Source organism: Acinonyx jubatus, chromosome E2 (genome assembly GCF_027475565.1).
Source record: "Acinonyx jubatus isolate Ajub_Pintada_27869175 chromosome E2, VMU_Ajub_asm_v1.0, whole genome shotgun sequence".
Classification (NCBI taxonomy): Eukaryota; Metazoa; Chordata; class Mammalia; order Carnivora; family Felidae; genus Acinonyx; species Acinonyx jubatus.
The window spans coordinates 15,219,592-15,240,211 of record NC_069396.1 but is presented as its reverse complement, the minus strand read 5'-3'; the positions used below and the strand labels follow the sequence as shown (position 1 = coordinate 15,240,211).

The 20,620-nt window shown below is 38.8% G+C and overlaps 1 protein-coding gene and 1 long non-coding RNA gene across 13 annotated transcripts in view; one reads left to right on the top strand and one right to left on the bottom strand.

The window, feature by feature from the left end:
- ZFHX3 (zinc finger homeobox 3) overlaps window positions 1–8,630 on the top strand; it is a 276,618-nt gene extending 267,988 nt beyond the window's left edge. For 7 of the 8 annotated variants that reach the window (XM_053210049.1, XM_053210050.1, XM_053210047.1 and 4 more), the window contains one exon: window positions 2,643–8,630. In XM_053210049.1, coding sequence (XP_053066024.1) covers window positions 2,643–4,324 — 1,682 coding nt within the window. In that variant the 3' untranslated portion in view covers window positions 4,325–8,630. Of the gene's footprint in view, window positions 1–234; window positions 372–2,642 lie in introns of all 8 variants that reach the window. The other variant, XR_003426225.2, reaches the window with a different exon arrangement.
- LOC113604339 (uncharacterized) overlaps window positions 1–20,620 on the bottom strand; it is a 162,704-nt gene that overhangs the window by 21,152 nt on the left and 120,932 nt on the right. For 4 of the 5 annotated variants that reach the window (XR_008293477.1, XR_008293478.1, XR_008293480.1 and 1 more), the window contains exons 2-4: window positions 4,138–4,325; window positions 3,668–3,819; window positions 893–1,688 (exon numbers count right to left, since the gene is read on the bottom strand). This is a non-coding gene — a long non-coding RNA (uncharacterized LOC113604339). The remainder of the gene's footprint in view (window positions 1–892; window positions 1,689–3,667; window positions 3,820–4,137; window positions 4,326–20,620) is intronic. The other variant, XR_003426226.2, reaches the window with a different exon arrangement.

Below are 20,620 nucleotides of genomic sequence, written 5' to 3'. Positions count from 1 at the left end.
AAAAGTGAAGCATTAAGATGTGTAACTCATTGCTTATGTTAGCAAGTAATGTCGCAGAGTTTTGCTAAAGCCAACTAGACATAAGCCAAGAATCAAGCTATGGGAAGTGTCTAGGCACTGAATTACCCTTGCAGCCTAGGACCTTGGCAGAAGGGCTTGGGATGGCCCAACGTTTCGTAATAATGTGAAAAAAATTAGAATCAGAATGTCTGATCTATTCCCCTTGTTTTACAGATGAGAAAACTGAGGGCCAGAGAGGTCAAGACCATTCAGCAAGCTAGGGTAGGAGCCAGAGCTCCCACCCAGGCCTCCAGGCTCCCAGTGCTATGTGCTCCTTCCACAACACTCAATATGAGCCAGTCAGTCAACAGGTATATGTTTAGTGCTGCTCAGGTTATGACCACTAAGAGTGGACTCAAGATAGAAAAATATGCTGTTAATTATTAGAGGCAGCCAGGTGTGTCCCAGTTACCACCACCTAACTGTACCACAGCTCCCAGGAGCACTGGATCTGGAATGGGGGAACAAACTTGTATTTATATGTCAGGCCCAATGGTAAGCTGTTTCCAAATGACCTTTCATTTAGTCCCTACAACAATCTATTGTAGAAGGCTGAGGTTCTGCACAGTTAATTGGTGTAAGGCCACACAGCAGCTCTGTGTCAAACATAATCCATACTGCATCAATCTGACTCCAGAGTTGGGTGACAAATACCAGGGGGATGAAGGGCCTTGCTTGGTTCTAATCTTACAGATGAGCAAAAATTGAGGCCACAGAATTATTCTGAGAATATATTTAGCAAACTTGGTAAATATAGCAAGCGTTCCGTAAATGATCCTTAAAATTGTTTCTCTTCTATTCAAGATATATTAGTTACATTAGGTTTTCTAACCTGGATCCTTCTCCTGAAAGCCTGATGCCATAGAGATAGGAAATCTCTAGCTGTTTTTGCATTGCCTTGCTGATCTTTTGGCTCTGACTCCAACCTAAAACTTGGAGCAGGCCTGTTGCCTGTAAGTAGACAGAAAGAGCTGCGTCCTAAGTTGTCGACTTCATAATCCATTTGCTCTCCATCTTGTTTGTGCCAGTTTAACCAGTGAACCTTTACAGGGTTTTTCTGAGTCACACATATCTCTCTGGTTTCAGTCCCTTCTGTGCATTGAGGAAACTGGATGACTTAATTTCAGTCGTCCCTTTCTGCTGTTCTGAAAGAACAGATTAATGCTATTCCACAAAGCTGAGGGAAGCATCTTCCTTGGCTTTCCAAACATTAATGGATCTTTTTCTGGGATTGACAGCTTGAGGCAACCGTGTCCTCTTCGTCTGAAATTTGAGAGTTTTTACATGCTGCCCCACTGTGAAGTCAACATCGTCTTCACCCAGGTGTGCACTTCCGTGTGTTTTTTTCTTACAAGGCCCATGTTGTGCTATAGAACACCCAATCCTAGGTTGGTCCAGATGAAATAGTGAGGAGCTGTGGGTTTAATTTTACCTGTGGTACGCTCTGAAGCAAAGGGATGAATACCGTCTAGTTTCTGAAGTGTGCTGAATGTAATGATCTGAGGTTCACTGCCTGTGAATTCTTCTCAGCATCTCCTCATTCAGCACACCTGGTCTCCCTTCCTCACAATGCTGTCCTCTTCTACCACCACCTTGATGTACCAGTAGCAGTGTTGTCTTCCATCACCCTGGAACAAAAGACAGACTCAAACCAGGAGAGAACTATGGGTGAGGGAGGATATTCGGCTCTGGGTTGGGGGAAGGCTTCACAGGTAGAGTGTGACTGTGGATGGGGCTGTAACCCATGTGGGCCTGGTGACATGGTCAAAGACCTTTCCTACTCACAAGCAGGGCTAGGTTGCCATGTCTTAGGAAGCGGTGGGACCAACATTTTGGGCCCTACCATTTCTTATACTGCTTTTCTCCTCTCCCTGTGGCTGGCTTCTCAAGCAACTGCAGCCTTTGTACATGTCATTCAAATGAGTAGGAAGACAGCATGCTCCATTTTTCCAGCAAATTCCAGAATCCTATTCATAGATGGTTACATTTTTCAAAAGATTTGTTAAAGCAGAGTAGCTGAACCAAGGTAATGGGACCTTTTTCCCTAAATGGATTGTTTTTAGTTCTTCCCATAGCTCTTCTCTTTGCCCTCTTAACATGCCCATTCTGCTACAGCAATGGAGGTCAGAGAGGAACATGTGTTTGTTCACATGGGCTTTGGGCTTGGGCCAGGTTTCTTGCTTTTGCTCTCTTCTTTTCCTCTCTTCTGTACAACTTCTGGTGTGGTCACTTAGCTATATTATTTCTGTGGAGCTTTCATGAAGGCCTTTCGTTCAAATGGGTCCCAGCTGGAACCAGCTGGTTTGGGGAACTCACCAAAGAAAATATGAATTAGTGGGTGTGGCACTTGTGGTAGGAAGGTGTTAGAAGTTGTTTAGCTGAAAGGGAAAATCGGGGAGCTGACTCAGAGTCAGGTACTGATCAGAATACAAGGTGAGACACCTCTATTGAAAATGGTGGTTCTGAGAGGATCTTTAGGATTTAAACCTTGAGATCTCAGACTTTGTGCCAGTGACACAAATAAGACATCTTGAGCTTCAGCCTCACCACCCCCGACTGACATGTGGTTCTGTTCGTTTCAGCTTTAACGTCTCCTAAACCGAACTTGATGGGTCTGCCCAGCACAACAGTTCCTTCCCCTGGCCTCCCCACATCTGGATTACCAAATAAACCGTCCTCAGCATCGCTGAGCTCCCCGACCCCAGCACAAGCCACCATGGCGATGGCCCCTCAGCAACCCCCCCAACCCCAGCAGCAGCTACAGGTGCAGCCGCCGCCGCCCGCAGCCCAGCCACCACCTGCACCACAGCTCCCACCCCAACAGCAGCAACAGCAGCGCAAGGACAAAGACAGTGAGAAGGTCAAGGAGAAGGAAAAGGCACACAAAGGGAAAGGGGAGCCCCTCCCTGTCCCCAAGAAGGAGAAAGGAGAGGCCCCCACAGCGGCCACAGCCACGATCTCAGCCCCGCTGCCCGCCATGGAGTATGCAGTGGACCCTGCCCAGCTGCAGGCCCTGCAGGCAGCCTTGACTTCGGACCCCACAGCGTTGCTCACGAGCCAGTTCCTTCCTTACTTTGTACCAGGCTTCTCTCCTTACTATGCCCCCCAGATCCCCGGCGCCCTGCAGAGCGGGTACCTGCAGCCTATGTATGGCATGGAAGGCCTGTTCCCCTACAGCCCTGCACTGTCGCAGGCCCTGATGGGGCTGTCCCCGGGCTCCCTACTGCAGCAGTACCAGCAATACCAGCAGAGTCTGCAGGAGGCGATCCAGCAGCAGCAGCAGCAGCGGCAACTGCAGCAGCAGCAGCAGCAGCAGCAGCAGCAGCAAAAAGTGCAGCAGCAGCCCAAAGCAAGCCAAACCCCAGTCCCCCAGGGGGCTGCTTCCCCAGACAAAGACCCTGCCAAAGAATCCCCCAAACCAGAAGAGCAGAAAAACGCACCCCGTGAGGTGTCCCCCCTCCTGCCGAAACCCCCCGAAGAGCCAGAAGCAGAAAGCAAAAGTGCGGACTCCCTCTATGACCCCTTCATTGTTCCAAAGGTGCAGTACAAGTTGGTCTGCCGCAAGTGCCAGGCGGGCTTCGGTGACGAGGAGGCGGCAAGGAGTCACCTGAAGTCCCTCTGCTTCTTCGGCCAGTCTGTGGTGAACCTGCAAGAGATGGTGCTTCACGTCCCCACGGGCGGCGGCGGCAGTGGCGGCGGCAGCGGTGGCGGCGGTGGCGGCGGCGGCTCGTACCACTGCCTGGCGTGCGAGAGCGCGCTCTGTGGGGAGGAAGCTCTGAGTCAACATCTCGAGTCGGCCTTGCACAAACACAGAACAATCACGAGAGCAGCAAGAAACGCCAAAGAGCACCCTAGTTTATTACCTCACTCTGCCTGCTTCCCCGATCCTAGCACCGCATCTACCTCGCAGTCTGCCGCTCACTCAAACGACAGCCCCCCTCCCCCGTCGGCCACCGCCCCCTCCTCGTCCTCCGCTTCCCCCCACGCCTCCAGGAAGTCTTGGCCGCAAGTGGTCTCCCGGGCTTCGGCCGCGAAGCCCCCTTCTTTTCCTCCTCTCTCCTCATCTTCAACGGTTACCTCAAGTTCATGCAGCACCTCAGGGGTTCAGCCCTCGATGCCAACAGACGACTATTCGGAGGAGTCTGACACGGATCTCAGCCAAAAGTCCGACGGACCGGCGAGCCCGGTGGAGGGTCCCAAAGACCCCAGCTGCCCCAAGGACAGTGGTCTGACCAGTGTAGGAACGGACACCTTCAGATTGTAAGCTTTGAAGATGAACAATAACAAACAAATGAATTTAAATAAAAAAGATTAATAACAAACCAATTTCAGAAATAGACTAACTGCAATTCCAAAGCTTCTAACCAAAAAAAAAAAAAAAAAAAAAAAAAGGAAAAAAAAGAAAAAGCGTGGGTTGTTTTCCCATATACCTATCTATGCCGGTGATTTTACATTCTTGTCTTTTCTTTTTTCTTTCAATATTAAAAAAAAACAAAAAACAACAAAAAAAAAACCACAAAAAAATAACCACCTTAACCCTGTTACATTGTGTCCTTTTGAAGGTACTATTGGTCTGGGAAACAGAAGTCCGCAGGGCCTCCCTAATGTCTTTGGAGCTTAAACCCCTTGTATATTTGCCCTCTTTTCAATAAACGCCCCATGTTGATAGCACAGAGGAGCCCGGCATGCACTGTATGGGAAAGCAGTCCACCTTGTTACAGTTTTAAATTTCTTGCTATCTTAGCATTCAGATACCAATGGCTTGCTAAAAGAAAAAAAGAAATGTAATGTCTTTTTATTCTCAGGTCAATCGCTCACACTTTGTTCTGTTTTCAGAATCATTGTTTTATAATATTTTTTCAGTTTTTCTTTTGTTCCAGAAAAGATTTTTTTTGTTAATTTAAAAACGGGCAGAAAGTATTCCAGAAAAACAATGTGAACTGCTTTAGCTTTCTGGGGATTTAAAGGATAGCTTTTCTGCTGAAGCCAATTTCAAGGGGAAAAGTTAAGCACTCCCACTTTCAGAAAAAAAAAAAAAAAACCCACACACAGAGTGTTGAGGACTTGTAGCTTAAAAAAATAAGTTTTAAAAACTGACTTTCTGTATTTATGATAGATATGACCATTTTTGGTGTTGAGTAGATTGTTGCATTGGAAATGAACTGAAGCAGTATGGTAGATTTAAAAGGAAAAAAAAAAAAACCTTTTGTGTACATTTAGCTTTTTGTATGGTCCAGCTGACAGCTCCTCATTTGATGTTGTCTTGTTCATTCCTAGCAGATAGATTGCAATCCGTTGATTCGCCTAAGCTTTTCTCCCCTTTGTCCCTTAATTCCACTTTCTCCTTCCTCCTCCCACCCTATAATCTCCCACTTAAGGTAGCTGCCTTCATTTCTTCGAGGGAGCTACAGAATTATTTTATAAAACTAAAGAATTTCAAAAGGTTCTAGGGGTCATTAGGATCCTCACAGATTATTTTTGGTTGGGGAGTTGAAACTTTTTAAAGGCATATAATTCTAGTTACCTATGTCTGTAAGCCTTGTGCCATTTATTGTTTATTTATCCTTCCTCTTTAGCTTTCCCTTTTATCCCTTCTTTTCCTCCTTGTTTGGTAGATGCTTCACATATTCTTTTCTTAAACTAAAGCATTTGTTTCAGTTTGTGTAATTGGGCTGTATGCTTTTCTTTCTAAAAAAGTTTTTGGTTAGGGGTTTTGTTTTTGTTTTCTTTCCTCTCAGAAAAAGAAATTTCATGCTTTAAATAAAATCCAAAGACACACCCTTTCACTGCTGATGCAGAAAAAAGGGAAAGGGTTCTTGTTACTTGAGAATTTGTTTCTGATTTAAACAAACAAGACTTAGTTTAATAAAAGAAAGAGTAAAAACAAAAGATTCCCAGGTTGTTATGTGCTTCTTCTGCAAGCAGAGAGGCAGCTGTTAATGACAATTCCATATACCAAAAGACACATTTTTTTACTTCAAAGTTTTGTCCTTGTGTTAGGCAGTCTGAGCGGCGAGTGATCCAGAGTGCAGCCAACAAAGAAGCAGATAGCAATGTACAAAGAGCAAAAAAGGAACCGTATGCGAGGCACTTGTATTTATGTTAATATCTGTATTCCTGTAACACAAAACACAACATAACATACACCCTTTCTCATCTTAAAACAACGGTCTGAACTTTGAAAGGAAAACTTTGTGCTGCTAAAACGTAGATTTTGGAGACAAATAGATGCTTTGCTGTTTCACTTTCATAGCCAAACATCAACAGAAACAATCTCCCCTTACCCCAAAAGTGTGAAATCCTTTTCCCCTTCATTCTCTTCCTTATGTTTCAAAAGGGAACTTTGAAGACTGTGAATGCAGGTTCCATTGGTCACCTTTCGGGCTTCTTTCCCCAGTGCTGAAGCCACTCAACGACTTTGCAAAAGACTGGAGCATTCCAAGATCTGAAAATGGATTTCTTTTTTTCTTTTTTCTCTTTATCTTTTTTAGCCGGGACTATTTTATTTTTATGAATTTGTTTTTGATTTAATGAAAGAGTAGATCCTGAACTGTTGTACATATTTCTAACTAGGCTGATGCACAGTGCAAATTCTTTTTTTTTTAATTTTTTAAGTAGAAATACTAAAGAGTACCATCTAACTATTCATACCAGTATCCAGTTGTAGCATAAGGTGTCAAAAACAAGTACACAAAAACATTTGCTGTTTTAACAAACTGTTTTCTTTTAACAAGAATTCTTGTATTTCTCCCTGTGTTTGAGATGAACATTTTTAAATTTTAAAGTTGTACAGTTTTTTGTTTTCCATTATTTTATCTTGTTTGTAACTCTATGAAATATATATATATTTTTTGCCATTTAACTGTTGTATGTTACTCTGTGTCTGTATCATATAGATAAAAAAATTGTTTTTGTTTTGGGTTCTCTATGTGATACCAATTAACAATTTAACACTAGCTTTACCTGTCAAATTCTGCTAGGTTTTTTTCTGAAAACTTTGTTTTCAAAAATGATATTGCTTGGTAATAGTGCAATTTCTATCCCTTTTCCTCCTCCCTCAACTTTAAGTTCATTTCCTTGAAATTTTGCTACCCCCCTCCACAATGGTTTTGTTTGTTTTTTGTTTTGTTTTTTGAGCTACTATGCCATCCTCCCTCTGTGAGGCAGAGTGACTGTCAGTGTTTTGTTATGCCATGCCTTGACCTGTGGGTGTATTTGGTAACAGCGAGTGGTTGGGTAGATTGGCTAAGCATGCTTCCACCCGCCAGTGTTTCTCAGAGGGGTTATGTGATTGTTTCATCCTGGAGTGGGTTGCACACTCAATGCTTTCCTCTACAACTCTACCATCCACATATATGTTCATTTAAAAAATAATTCTCCACATTAACTCAGAAGTAGCAAAGCAGTCAGTGATGGTGACAATTAGAGGTCAAGTATGAGCTAGTTAGATGTTTGTGGGTTGACATCCACTTTGGCTGTGACCAGTACCATTTACAAAGCATGAATTCACTACAATGCTCAACTGTTTAGATTGGTCTCACTAGGAGAGTTTAACTCCTGTCTGTTGCATAGTAGGTAGCTGAATAGGATATCTCAACTCACTTTTTAAATTAGTTCTTCACCTCTATTGACACTTCATACTTTGGTTGTTCTTTTTTTCCAAATATTCCAAAGTGTGGGTTGGCACTACACACCATTCAGCCATAGCACCATATGAACCCACCAAATGGAACTTATTTCAACCATCCTTCCTCCATCCTTCCAAAAAGAAACTTAAGAAGGAAATACACACACACACACACACACACACACACACACACACAGAAAAGTTTAATAAATCTAGGAAGTTTTTTTTTAATTAAAAGCTATTTAAAGAAATGAATGTGGCCAAAGTTTTACATGATTGAAAATAAAGTAAAACAGACGGCATGTGTTTAAACCTGAGTTTATCAGGCATGGCAGGAAGTTGCAGGAGAGAGAGGCAGTGACCCAAGCCAGTGCACTTGATATTCATGGACATATATTTTTTTTAAATAAATTAAAACATTTTAAATAGAAGCATAAATTGAGTTGGTTGTTTGTTGGCGCTGAGATACTGCCCACTGTGAAACAAAGCTTTGACTAGTTTTTTTTTGTTTGTTTACTTTCTGGGGGGGGGGGGAGGGATGGGGGCAAGTTTGGGTAGGAAAGAAAGCATAAATGAACGTGACCCTGAGGTGAAGAGGTATATGAACAGCCTTTGCAATGTACAAAAAACAAAAAACAAAAAAAACAAAAAAAAAAAATAGAGCAAGTGAAACCAAAAATGATGTTCTTGGTGTTTTTCTATAATGTAGTCTTGTTAGCTTTTTTGTTACTGTAACAATGCTGATCTCGAACTGTACCAAAATACATGGAGACTAACAAACAGAACCACATGGAACTTTCAAACTGAAAAAAAAATTTGTCACAAAAACTTTGTTGTCATAGTTAAGTTGATTGTAGATGGTAATTGAATATACTCCTTTGAAAATATTTCATCAAGTATGTTTCCTGCTCATTGTGATACATTAAAAAAAATATGAGCAAAAGTTCTTGTCTTATGTCATCAGATTTTGTGTGCGTGCATGAGTGATAAAGAGACTGATGACTGGCAGAGAGTGTACAGATGAACAGTATCTTGAGGTTGCATGTACTTATTCCAAGGTACACAAGCTCCTTGGTACTTTTAAGTGTCCTTGTATTTCCCATCTCCTGGTGCTCATGAAAGTGCAGCAAGTTTTGGCCATGATGCTGAGTAACTTCTTTCACTGAGAAGGTAAGCCTGACAGCTTGGATAATTATCTGACCCTTGAGAACCCTAACTGTGTGTGTGTGTATATGTGTGTGTGTGTGTGTGTGTGTGTGTATATATGCATGTAATATATATATATATGCATGTTATATATATATATATATATATATATATATATATATATATATGTTTATATGAGAGTTATAGACACTTGGCATAACGATGAGCAAGTTAAGCTTGCTGATGGCCAAAAGAGAGGTAAGTTCAACCTTTCTGAAATGGGAAGTGGATCCAGTGTTTATGACAGAAGGATATAAAAGGTAAGGTGAATTAAGTTGAATTCACTACATTTACTTTTCCTAGTTAAGGGTTTTGCTAAACCCTTTTTAGAGCAGAATTTGAGGTAAGAACAGTCTGCAAAACAGTAATAGCATGGGGTCATTCCTATATACAAGAGAATACTCAGTCCTCTTATAAAAAACTCTCATAGCACAAAATGTCTGAAATTCGTTAATAACGAGTATATCCAAGATCAGGCCCAAAGGCCTTCCATTCATCTCTAATTTATAGCCATAGCTGATAAATAATTTACAAAATTCTAGCAGCTGGGCTTGGACAGCACTGCAGACTAGCTGTGTCCTTGCAAGGTCTGCAGCATCTGCCCTTGGCCAACAGGGGTCTTTTCCACTCTAGGAGGTAAACTATGAAATCCTCTTCTATTGGCTCTGACAGCCATTGTCAACCAAGTCTTTTTTCTTAGTTCCTGGAGCAGGCATTCAAGAAGAGGCAGAGACCCTATTAGCTAAAAATTGCAAAGAATTCTACAATTGGCACAGGCCTTGCTGGTGCTCAGAAAGGAAAAGTTGGTTCCCCTGCCAATGCTAGAACCTCTATGCCAAACAAGTCATGTCACTATACCTAATAAAATCCTGAGCTTTCCCCAGGCATTGTCCCTTTCTTTTGGGTGTTCCTGCAGGAGCACCCTGCTTGTATGTTGGTATGTTTTCTTGGTACACGTTTATTTCACTGATCTTTATTTTGACCCCATGAAAAGGTAAAGTATGATAAAAATCATTCAGACCCAAAGCCACGTCTGCCTTTCTAAGCTATCATTATTTTAGGATCTGGCAGGATCACATTGAAACATTTTAAATGGAACTATTTTACACAGAGGTTTTGCTGCCTCAACTCTTTAGAGGAAGGTGACTACAATTCAAATTCTTCTACAGATAAATTTTTAACAAGAAAATAAGACTAAACCTTAAGTGATGGTTGAGCCCTTTGTATAAGAAAATCTCTAAGCACCTGAATTACATTGAAAGAGGGTTGGGCAAGGGACTCTGTTACTAGAAAAGCTTTTTCTTAAGGGAAAAGAAGGCTTCCAGTCTGGCTTCAATGCCATGCTCATGTGGATATTAATCTCCTTAGAATTAATAGTTTTTCCCCCCTGGAAAATGTGAAACGGCAACATCTTAAAACGGCTGATAGGTGTTAGGTAGCTGTTTCTAATTTTGCTTTAAAGAAATGTCTGTAGTGCCTAGCTCCTGTTATAGACTAATGACCTTCCAAATCTCACTTTTAACAAGTTTAGACTTTAAGTTACAAGAGCACAAGCAGTTTAAGAGTCAAGTTGAAGGATGAGAAGTTTGCACCTGCTGCTCTGCTCTGCAGCCTTAATTACAGCAGGACACATGTGCTCACTCAGTCTCTGTACATTACTGCTGGGGGTGGACCAGCCAAGGCTCTGGCAAAACTTGTAAAGAAATTAGTACTCTCAAGGCCATTAAAATAGAGGCAGCTTTCCATTACTTTTTACTTCACAGAAAAAGTGGGTATTTTCTTTCCTTCTTTTCCTTCCTTCTTCCCTCCTTTCCTCTTTCTTTCATCCTTTTTAAAATTAAAGGCACATGTTTTTAAGATGTCTTAGCCAATTAGTTTAGACTCCTCACAGTATATCTTCTTAAGTTTTTAAATTACAGGTGCAAAAACAAATTTGTTCTTGATCTTTATGACTGCTTCATTTCTTATCCTATGTGGAACAAAGGCTATGTAATCCAATTTATATGAATCCGTTAACATGGGAATGAGAACTTACAGATGAACAGTTTTACTCTTGGGCCAAGATCCTTTGGGCTGAGAACTGAGTGCAAAGAAGCAACCAAGAGTACCAAGTGAGGAAGGCACCAGTAAATATTCTCTGCCTATGTAAGACCAAAAACTTCTGACAATTGATCTTGCCTTCCTATTCCCCATGCACTGCTCTTTCTTAAGCCCCCTTGTATGTTGCTCTCTTTTACACCCCCTCCGTAACAGCTGATATTTGTATGGCACTTAATACTTTTGTAAAATTACTTCTTGCTTGTTCATTAAAATGATCTATAAGGTAGGCAAAGTGGGTGACATCCCAAGTGTTCAAAGGGAGGTAATGAGTGAGGAGAGAAGGCACTAATCATGTGTTTAGCCTTTGTCCAGTGCTCCTTCTTACCCCCACACCATTTCTTGAGAGACCCCAAGGAAGAGTGGCTGAGAGTATGGGCTCAGGGAGTCAGACTGATGGGGTTCATTCTGGCTTGACCTCTGTGAACATGATTGTGTTACTCCCACTGTAAAATAAGGATAATGGTACCTACTTCACAGGGTTGTTGCAAAGATTATGCAAAAATGTTTTGAACACGGGTACATACTTAGTGCTAAATATCTGTTGCTACTATTTTTGTCAGTTTTAACTCTCCATGTGTCTATTGCCGTAGGTCCCTTGGGACTGCAGCTTTCTAACTCTTGCTTTAATTCACAGAGGATTTAGGGGATGCTATTGTATAAATCAGATCCATCAAGCCTTTGCCATATGTTTATATCTGATGCTTCCCTGTCCATACATATCTCAGAGGATCCAGAGGCCCTTCAGGGAGATTTTGATCAGATCTATACAGGAATGCAGTACACACGGTTTCATTTCAGTGTCTCAATGCCCAACTTCTAGTGATTAATTTGGTCAGAAGAAAGGATGGCTTTAATTTGCAAAAGTAGACATAGTCCTACTTTACCATGTCTTGACAGGGGAACAGCTTAAATGGGGTTAGAGAAAAGAGAAAATGAAATAGGTTGTGACGTTTTGCCAACTGCTACTGCCTGTTTTGAGGTGGTTCAGACATGCAGGTTAGGAGCTGTAGCATCTAAAATAAGACCAAGTCAATGAACTGTCTGTGAAACAAAACTGAAAGAATACACACAAAGGAATGTAACAAGAGGATCTTCCCACTCCAAAACACAGGAAGAGTTTTAAAAATACTATTATTCTAGTAACCTACAAAATAAACATCTGGAGTAGGCATAGGAACAAATGAATAAAAAAATTAGCACAGAGAATAGATCTGAGTAGAGTGTTTCCATGATAGCCTCTGCATACAAGAACTCATCAGTGATACAGGCTTTAGATGGCTATAGCTCTGTCTGTGAAATGCCTCCAATTTTAGTTAAAAAACAGTGATAGTACTGGAAATGAGAGTACTGATATTGGTATGAGAGGGCTAGTAAAAGCTATGGAGGATGACTGGTGGGTGATTTTTCCTCTTCTCTGAGGATAATGACTTATAAATGTATTTTGGCATATTGCATATAGGTAAGATTTCATCATAGGGTACCCACTTTTGATTTGTTGTATGGTTTTAACAGTGAATAGTTTTCAAAATATGAGTTGTATTCAGCTGATTGGTTTTTTCAAAACTGTAAAGATGTTCCATTGTTGCCTCATCTCAATTGCTTCCAACAAGAAATCTGCTGTCATCATTTTTTAAAACATTTTTCCCCTATAGATCCTTTTAAGATTTTGTTCTTTATCACTCGTTTTGTCACATCATGTTTTGCTTAGGATGTGCCAAAATGCAGTTTTATTTGTGTTTCTTATGCTTGGGGTTTGTTGAGCTTCTTGAATCTCGGGTATTACTTTTGGTCAAAAATGGAAATTCTCCAGCCATTATTTCTTCAAATATATTTTTCTTTCTTCCTGCCCTCCCACCCCCTGCCCCCTGCAGGAACTCCAATTATATACGTGTTAGGCCATTTGAAGTTAACCTGTAGCTTACTGATGTTCTGGTTTCATGCGGGGAGGGGATTGGGGAAAGGGCAGGGGGTTACTCTTTTCTCTGTGTGCTTCATTTTCCATAGTTTCCAATGTTAACGTCTTCAAGTCCACTAATCCTTTCTTCTTATATGCCATTAATCTCATCCAGTGTGTGTTTTCATCCCATATGTTAGTTTTCATCTCTAGAAATTTGAGTCTTTTTAAAAATATCTTCCATGTCTCTACCTAACTGTTGAACATAAAATGTACAGTTGTAATAAATGCCTTACTGTCATCCTCTTCTAATCTTAACATCTACGTAAGTTCTGGATCGGTTCAATTGAGTGATTTTTCTCCTTAGTATGAGGTGTTTTCCCACCTCTTTGCATGTCTCTTTGACTGTATCTGAGTCATTATGAATTGGCTTTTTGGGTAGATATTTCGGTATAGCTATAATTTTCCAGTTTGTTCTGGACTTTGCACTTCAGTTACTTGGAAATAGTTTGATTCCTTTGGGTCTTGTTTTTAAATTTGGTGAGGCATGATGAGAACCCTATTTAGTTGAGAGCTAATCATTCCCCATTACTGGAAATAACCCTTCTAAGAACTCTACTTAAATGTCCCATGAACTTTAACCCATCTATGTGAGCATCAGGTGCCACTCCCTCTTATCCTTTGGGCTACTTCTTTCCCAGCCACAGGTAGTTTCCTAACATGTATGCTCTGGTCAGCACTTTTCCGAACACTTGTGGGGGACCCTGTAACAACATTTGTGGGGAGATCCCAGAGGTCTCTCTTTTCTGGTATTGTGTCCTATAAATTATGGCTGCCTTAGTTTCCCCAGGCACAGCTTTATCTCAAGTCACAGAGTCTGCTGGGTTCCACCTAGGTTCCAAACCCTGTATTGTGACCTAGAAACTCTCTCAAGACAGTGAGATGGAATAATCATAGGGCTCATCTTGTTTGTTTCTCATCTCTCAATAATCACCGTCCTTTGCTGTGGGATGTTCAGTGTCTCAAGAATCATTCTTTCATGCATTTTGTCTTTTTAAAGTCTGGTCTCTGTTACTCCCATCTTAGCTGGAGCAAAAGTCAAATTTTTTTAGATATATGCAAGTAAAGTCCTGTATACAAAGGTATATAGTGCTACCTACAGTTAGGAAATTTCCTAAAAGGTCTGAATTAACATAGGAGTCTTATTTCCCCAGCAGACTTCTCTGAACATGACATGGTACTGATTCACTCTTAGGATAAGGGTTGTAACTAATTCATCCTGTTGCTTAACCACAATAATCACGGGTGGAAGAAGGGCAGATAAATGCATGAATTCTTCTAGCCACTTTTTGCTATACCATAATGCCAGGTAGAGGGAAAAACCCGCCCATGAAAGCAGAGGTATTTCTGATGGTAGAACACTGTTTTAGGTCTTCCCCATTACCTTATGAATAGTGACAGCCCTTATAGTTTAAGTCTTAAAAAAAAAATTTCACAGTCTTGCCTCATTCAGATCATTTTTTAGGACACCTAAGTATGGCTCAAGGAGATCCATTAATTTGGAAGTGTGGTTCACACTCTGAAATGAACTCATTGCACTATACAGAGAATAAAAATTTGGCCCCAGAACTGAAGTAGTTATTCTTGCTAAACTCAAATCATAGGTGTTTTTTTTTTTTGTATGTTTGTCCTTTTGGCAAAAATTTATTCCTAATTAAATTAGGCATATAATACATCCATAATATGTAAAATTCTTAAGTTGTTAACTCATTACTTGCTTTCCAAACTCTCAAGATTTTTCCCATGGTACCTTTCCCATTGTACTTATTTGCAGATAACCTGCTCCACTAAAACCAGCCCACCTTCCAAACACACCGTGTACTTTCCCCTCTACATTTAGAAGTTTAACTAATGTCATTTATTCCATGACATCTCATCACATCCTCCCAGACCCTTTCCTGACCCCTTATAGTAGCACACATAATGTCTTTTAGGCAATTTATATGTACGTGTTTTATCATTAGATCACCTTCTATCCGACATTTATATTTAATGTCTGAATGAGTAAATTAAAGAATGAATAAAGGAAAGGGTAGTCACATTCATCTTTATGCTTTTTTTTTTTATAGAAAGAGAGGTCTTAAATGAGTACAGATCAAATGATACATAATTAGGATAGAACACTTTAAAAATTTTTCAGTTCCAAACCTGTAAAGTAAGGGGGAATATTTTCCAGCAGATAGTAACAGAGAATAGAAATCAATGAAAAAGTCAAGTGGTACGGGATTAAAAACTGTATTAGGCAAATGATTGATTTTTAAGAGAAAAAATAACTGCGATAAAAAACAGTCTAGGAAATTAGAAGTACTAGTTGCAATCCTTTGTAGCATTCCACAACTTGAAGGATGGTATTAAGTAGTTGTTTGAAATAAACAAATAAACTTTAAAAAAATGAATGAGATTAGGACACAAAAACATAAAGAGGGACGATCATGTAAAGACACTGAAGATGAGGGCCATCTGCAAGTCAAGGACAGAGGCCCTTAGAAGAAACCAATCCTGCCAATATCTTAATCTGGGATTTCTAGCCTCCAGAATTGTGAAGAAATAAATTTACTGTTTAAGTCTGCCAGTCGTGGTGTTTGTTATGGTAGCCCGAGCAAACTAATGCACAAGGTATATAAAGAACAGAAGTACATACCAAACTAAAGCACAGAGATACAATAAACAAAAAATAGACTGTAGGAAACTCTCTAGGTCAAACTATTCTTTATCAAATAAATTTCAAAGAATAATCTGCAATTACTCTTAGAAGAAGGTGGAAAGAAAAATACCTATGCATTAAAAGATACCTAAAAACTGTATTACATTAAAAGATACCTAAAAACTGTATTACATTAAAAGATACCTAAAAACTGTATTAAAAACAAAGTGGCAATATGGATTCATTTGGAGGCTCATTCACATTATTTTTAAAATTATATTTGAGAGAATCATAAGTTTGATCATGGCTAGGAATTTCATAATATTAAGAAAATCATTGGAGTGCCTAGGCGGCTCAGTCAGTTAATCCTCTGACTCTCAATTTCAGCTCAGGTCATGATCTCATGGTCATGAGATCAAGCCCTATATCAGGCTCTGCGCTGATAGTGTGGAGTCTGCTTGGGAATCTCTTTCTCCCTTCTCTCTGCCCCTCCCCTATTTGTGAGCACAAGGACGCGTGTGTGCTCTCTCTCAATATAAACAAATAAAAAAAAGTAATCATCATTAAGGGAAAGGGTGTATAGAAATTAAAACTCAGGGTCTCTAAAAAGAGGATTCTAACAGAAGACACTGTTCATAATAAACTAAGACCACAAGAGCCTACAACCTTAGGGTTTGGGTAATCCAGAAGTGGAACAAGCCTCTCACAGATTTACAGTCTAAGTTCAAATTCCCTAGGAAGCCCATGGAATCTCAAGCTTTAAACCTGGTTTTCAGGATTGATAGGAGCCACAATTACCTGGCACAGCCAAAGAAAAAATCAAAAGAGAAATCAAAATGTTCTTTGAGATACATGAAAATTGAAGTATGATATATAAAAAAAACTTACAAAGTGCAGCAAAAGCAGTTCTAAGAGGGAAGTTGTTAGCAATATATGCCAACATGAAGAAACAAGAAAAATCTCAAGTAAATGATCTAACTCTATATGTCAACAAATTATAAAAACAACTAACTATACCAAAGGTAGTATAAGAAAGATTATAACAAAGATCAGAATGGAAATAAATTAAATAGAGACTAAAAGGCAATAGAAAAGATCAATGAAACTAAGAGCTGTTTTTTGCAAAAGACAAAATTGACAAACCTTTAGCTAGACTCAAATAAATAAAATGAGAAATCAAAGAGATGTTACAACTGATACCACAGAAATACAAAGGATCATTAGACTACTATGAACAATTATACACCAACAAGTTGGACAATCTACAAGAAATGGACAAATTCCTAAAAACATACAACCTACTAACACTGAATCATGAAAATAGAAAAATTGAACAGATATATTACTAACAAAGAGATTGGATTAGTAACCCAAAACTTCCCAACAAACCAAAGTCTAGGACCAGATGGCTTCACTGGTAAAGTTTACCAAACATTCAAAGAAGAATTAATACCAATCCTCCTTAAATTCTTCCAAAAAAACCCAGAAGAAATAGTTCCAAACTCATTTTACAAGGCCAGCACTACCCAGATACCAAAACCAGACAAAGACACCGCAAGAAAAGAAAATTACAAGCCAATATTGCTGATGAACATAGATGCAAAATGCTTAACAAAATATTAGCAAGCCAAATTCAACAATACATTAAAAAGATCATACACCATGACCAAGTGGAATTTATTTCAGGGATGCAAAGATGGCTCAACACCCATAAATCAATCAATATGATACACCACATTAAAAAAAATAATAAAAGGAGGGGCACCTGGGTGGCTCAGTCGGTTGAGTGTCTGACTTCGGCTCGGGTCGTGATCTCAGGGCTCCTGAGTTCGAGCCCTGTGTTGGGTTCTGTGCTGACATCTCAGAGCCTGGAGCCTGCTTTGGATTCTGTGTCTCCCTCTCTCTTTGCTCTCCTCCTCTCTCTCTCTCTCTCTCTCTCTCTCCTTCTCTCTCTCTCTCTCCCTCCCTCTCAAAAATAAACAAACATTACAAAAATTTTTTAAATAAATAAATAAATAAAGGGAATAAATCATATGGTCATCTCGGTAGATGAAGAAAAAGCCTTTGACAAAATTCAACATCCATTCATGATAAAAACTCTTAACAAAGTGGGTATAGGGGAGATGTACCTTAACACAGTAAGGGCCATATATGAGAAGCTCACAGTTATATTTAATGGTGAAAAACCAAAATATTTTCCTCTAAGATCAGTAACAAGATAAGTATGCCCACTCACTTTTATTCAACATAAGATTGGAAATCCCAGTGAGAACAATTATGAAAAAAAAAAAGAAAGAAAGAAAGAAAGAAAAGGCATCCAAATTGGAAAGAAAGAAAACTATTGCAAATGACATATTATACACAGGATATCCTAAAGACTCCACCTAAAACCTGTTAGAACTAATAAACCAATTCAGTAAAGTTGCAGGATATAAAATCAGAACTGCTTAATTTCTATATCCTAATAATGAACTATCAGAAAGAGAAATTTTTAAAATCCCATTTTTGATGATATCAAAAAGAATAAAATATCCAGGAATAAATCTAACTAAGGATGTGAAAGACCTATACACTGGTATCTATAAAACACCGATGAAAGAATTAAGGAAAACACAAATAAATGGAAAAATATGCCATGCTCATATATTGGAAGAAAACTGTCAAAGCATCCATACTACCCAAAGCAATCTATAGATTCAATGCAATTTCTATCAAAATTCCAATGGCTTTTCACAGAAATAGAATGAACAATCCTAAACTCTGAATGGAATCAAAAAGACCACAAGTAGTCAAAGTAATCTTGAGAAAGAACAACAGAGCTGGAGGTATCACGCTCAATAATTTCAAACTATACTACAAATATATAGTAGTTATGATTATATAGTACTGGCAGAAAAATAGACACATAGATCAATGAAAGAGAACAGAGAGCCCAGGAATAAACCCATGCTTATCAGGGTCAACTAATTTATAATAAAGAAGGTGACAATATACAATGGAAACAGGACATTTTCTTCAATAAATGGTGTTAGGAAAACTGGACAGCTACAGGCAAAAGAATGAAACTGGACCACTATCTCACACCATATACAAAAAATGGAACTCAAAGTGGATTAAAGGATTGAGGGTAAGACCTACAACCATGAGACTCCTAGGAAGAAAACATAGGAGGCAAGCTTCTCCTTGACATCAAACTTGCCAATGATTTTTTTTTTTAATTTGACACAAGCTTTGACAAAGCAAAGGCAAAAAAGCAAAAATAAGTAAGTGGGAGTAAATCAAACTAAAAAGTTTCAGTACAGCAAAGGAAACCAACAAAATACAAAGGCAATCTAGTGAATGGGAAAAAAATGTTTGCAAATTCCTTATCTGATAAAAGCCTAATATCTAAAATATATGAAGAACACATATAACTCAAGGGGAAAAAAAAACAATATAAACTGAATTTAAATGGACAGAGGAACTGAACCTTTTCCCAAAGACACAGATGGCCAACAGGTACAAGAAAACATGTTCAACATCAGTAATCATCAAAGAAATGCAAATGGAAACCACAATGGGATGTCATCTCATAGCTGTTAGAATGGCTATCATCATAAAGACAAGAAATAAGTATTGGAGAGGATCTTGAGAAAAGGGAACCCTTATACACTGTTGGTGAGAATATAAATTGATGCAGTCACCATGGAAAACAGTATCAAGTTTCCTCAAAGAATTAAAAATAGAACAACCATAAACCAGCAATTCTACTTCTGGGTATTTATTTGGAGGAAATAAACCACTATCTTGAAGAGATATATGGACCCCCACGTTTAATGCAGCATTATTTGCAACACTCAAGACATGGAAACAACCTAAATGTCCATCACTTAATGTATATTTTAGTAAGGGTATATACACACATGTTCACATACCAACTCCCCCACACCCACAGTCACAATGGAAAGTTATTCATTCATTAAAAAAAGAAGGAAAACTTCCCATTTGTGACAACATGGATGAAACTTGAAGACAATTATGCTAAGTGAAATAGACAAATACTGTATGATCTCACTTATATGTGGAATCTAAAAAACAAAAAATTGAATGTATAGATACAGAGAACAGACTGGTGGTTGCCACAGGGTGAGATAAAATGGGTGAAGGTGGTCAAAAGGTACAAACTTCCAGTTGTAGTTAACGATATTGTGTTTTTCAAAGTTGTTAAGACAATGTTGAAAGTTCTCGTCGCAAGAAAAAAAATTTTAACTTTGTGTGGTGATCAATGTTAACTAAACTTATTGTAGTAATCCTATTGCAATATATCACATATCAAATCATTATGTTGTATACCTAAAATTAATACAGTGTTATATGTCAAATACATCTCAATAAACAAGTAAGTAAATAAATAAATATTGTAGGTATAAAACAATAATTGTGAAGTTTTTCTAAATATATGAAATTAAAATATTCAACATTAGCATTCAGGTTAGAAGACAGTAAAGAGAGTTAAAAGCTTTTTAAGATCTTGTATTGTCCAGGACATAAGTAGAAGCACTGATTACCATTTGAGTTTTATATGTTAAGACATGTTAATGTCTTTTCAAAAAAATTTTTATGCATTTATACATTTATATTCAATACTTAAAATTACAAAGCAAATGATGAGTTGAATGTTCTATCAGTTCAATAAGCTGTCTATTAATTGAGGAGACATTTTTGCCATAGTGGAGAAATGAGCATTCACAAAAAAAGACAAACATTTAAGTTTTTAACTTTCAGGGTTTGCAAAACAGAATTTATCTACTAGCCAAACCTCAAACTCTACTACCTTTTAAAAAAAATCCTTGAGTACTAAAGACTTATTGAGTCAGACTTATCGAGGTATATCATACATACAGTAAAAATAATTTTTAGGTGTACAGTCCTATGAGTTTTGACAAATGTATATACTGTATATACAATACCAAAATCAATATATAGAATTATAAATTATTACCTTCCAAAAGCTCCCCCTCCTTTGTTGTCAGTCCTCTCCCAATCCCTG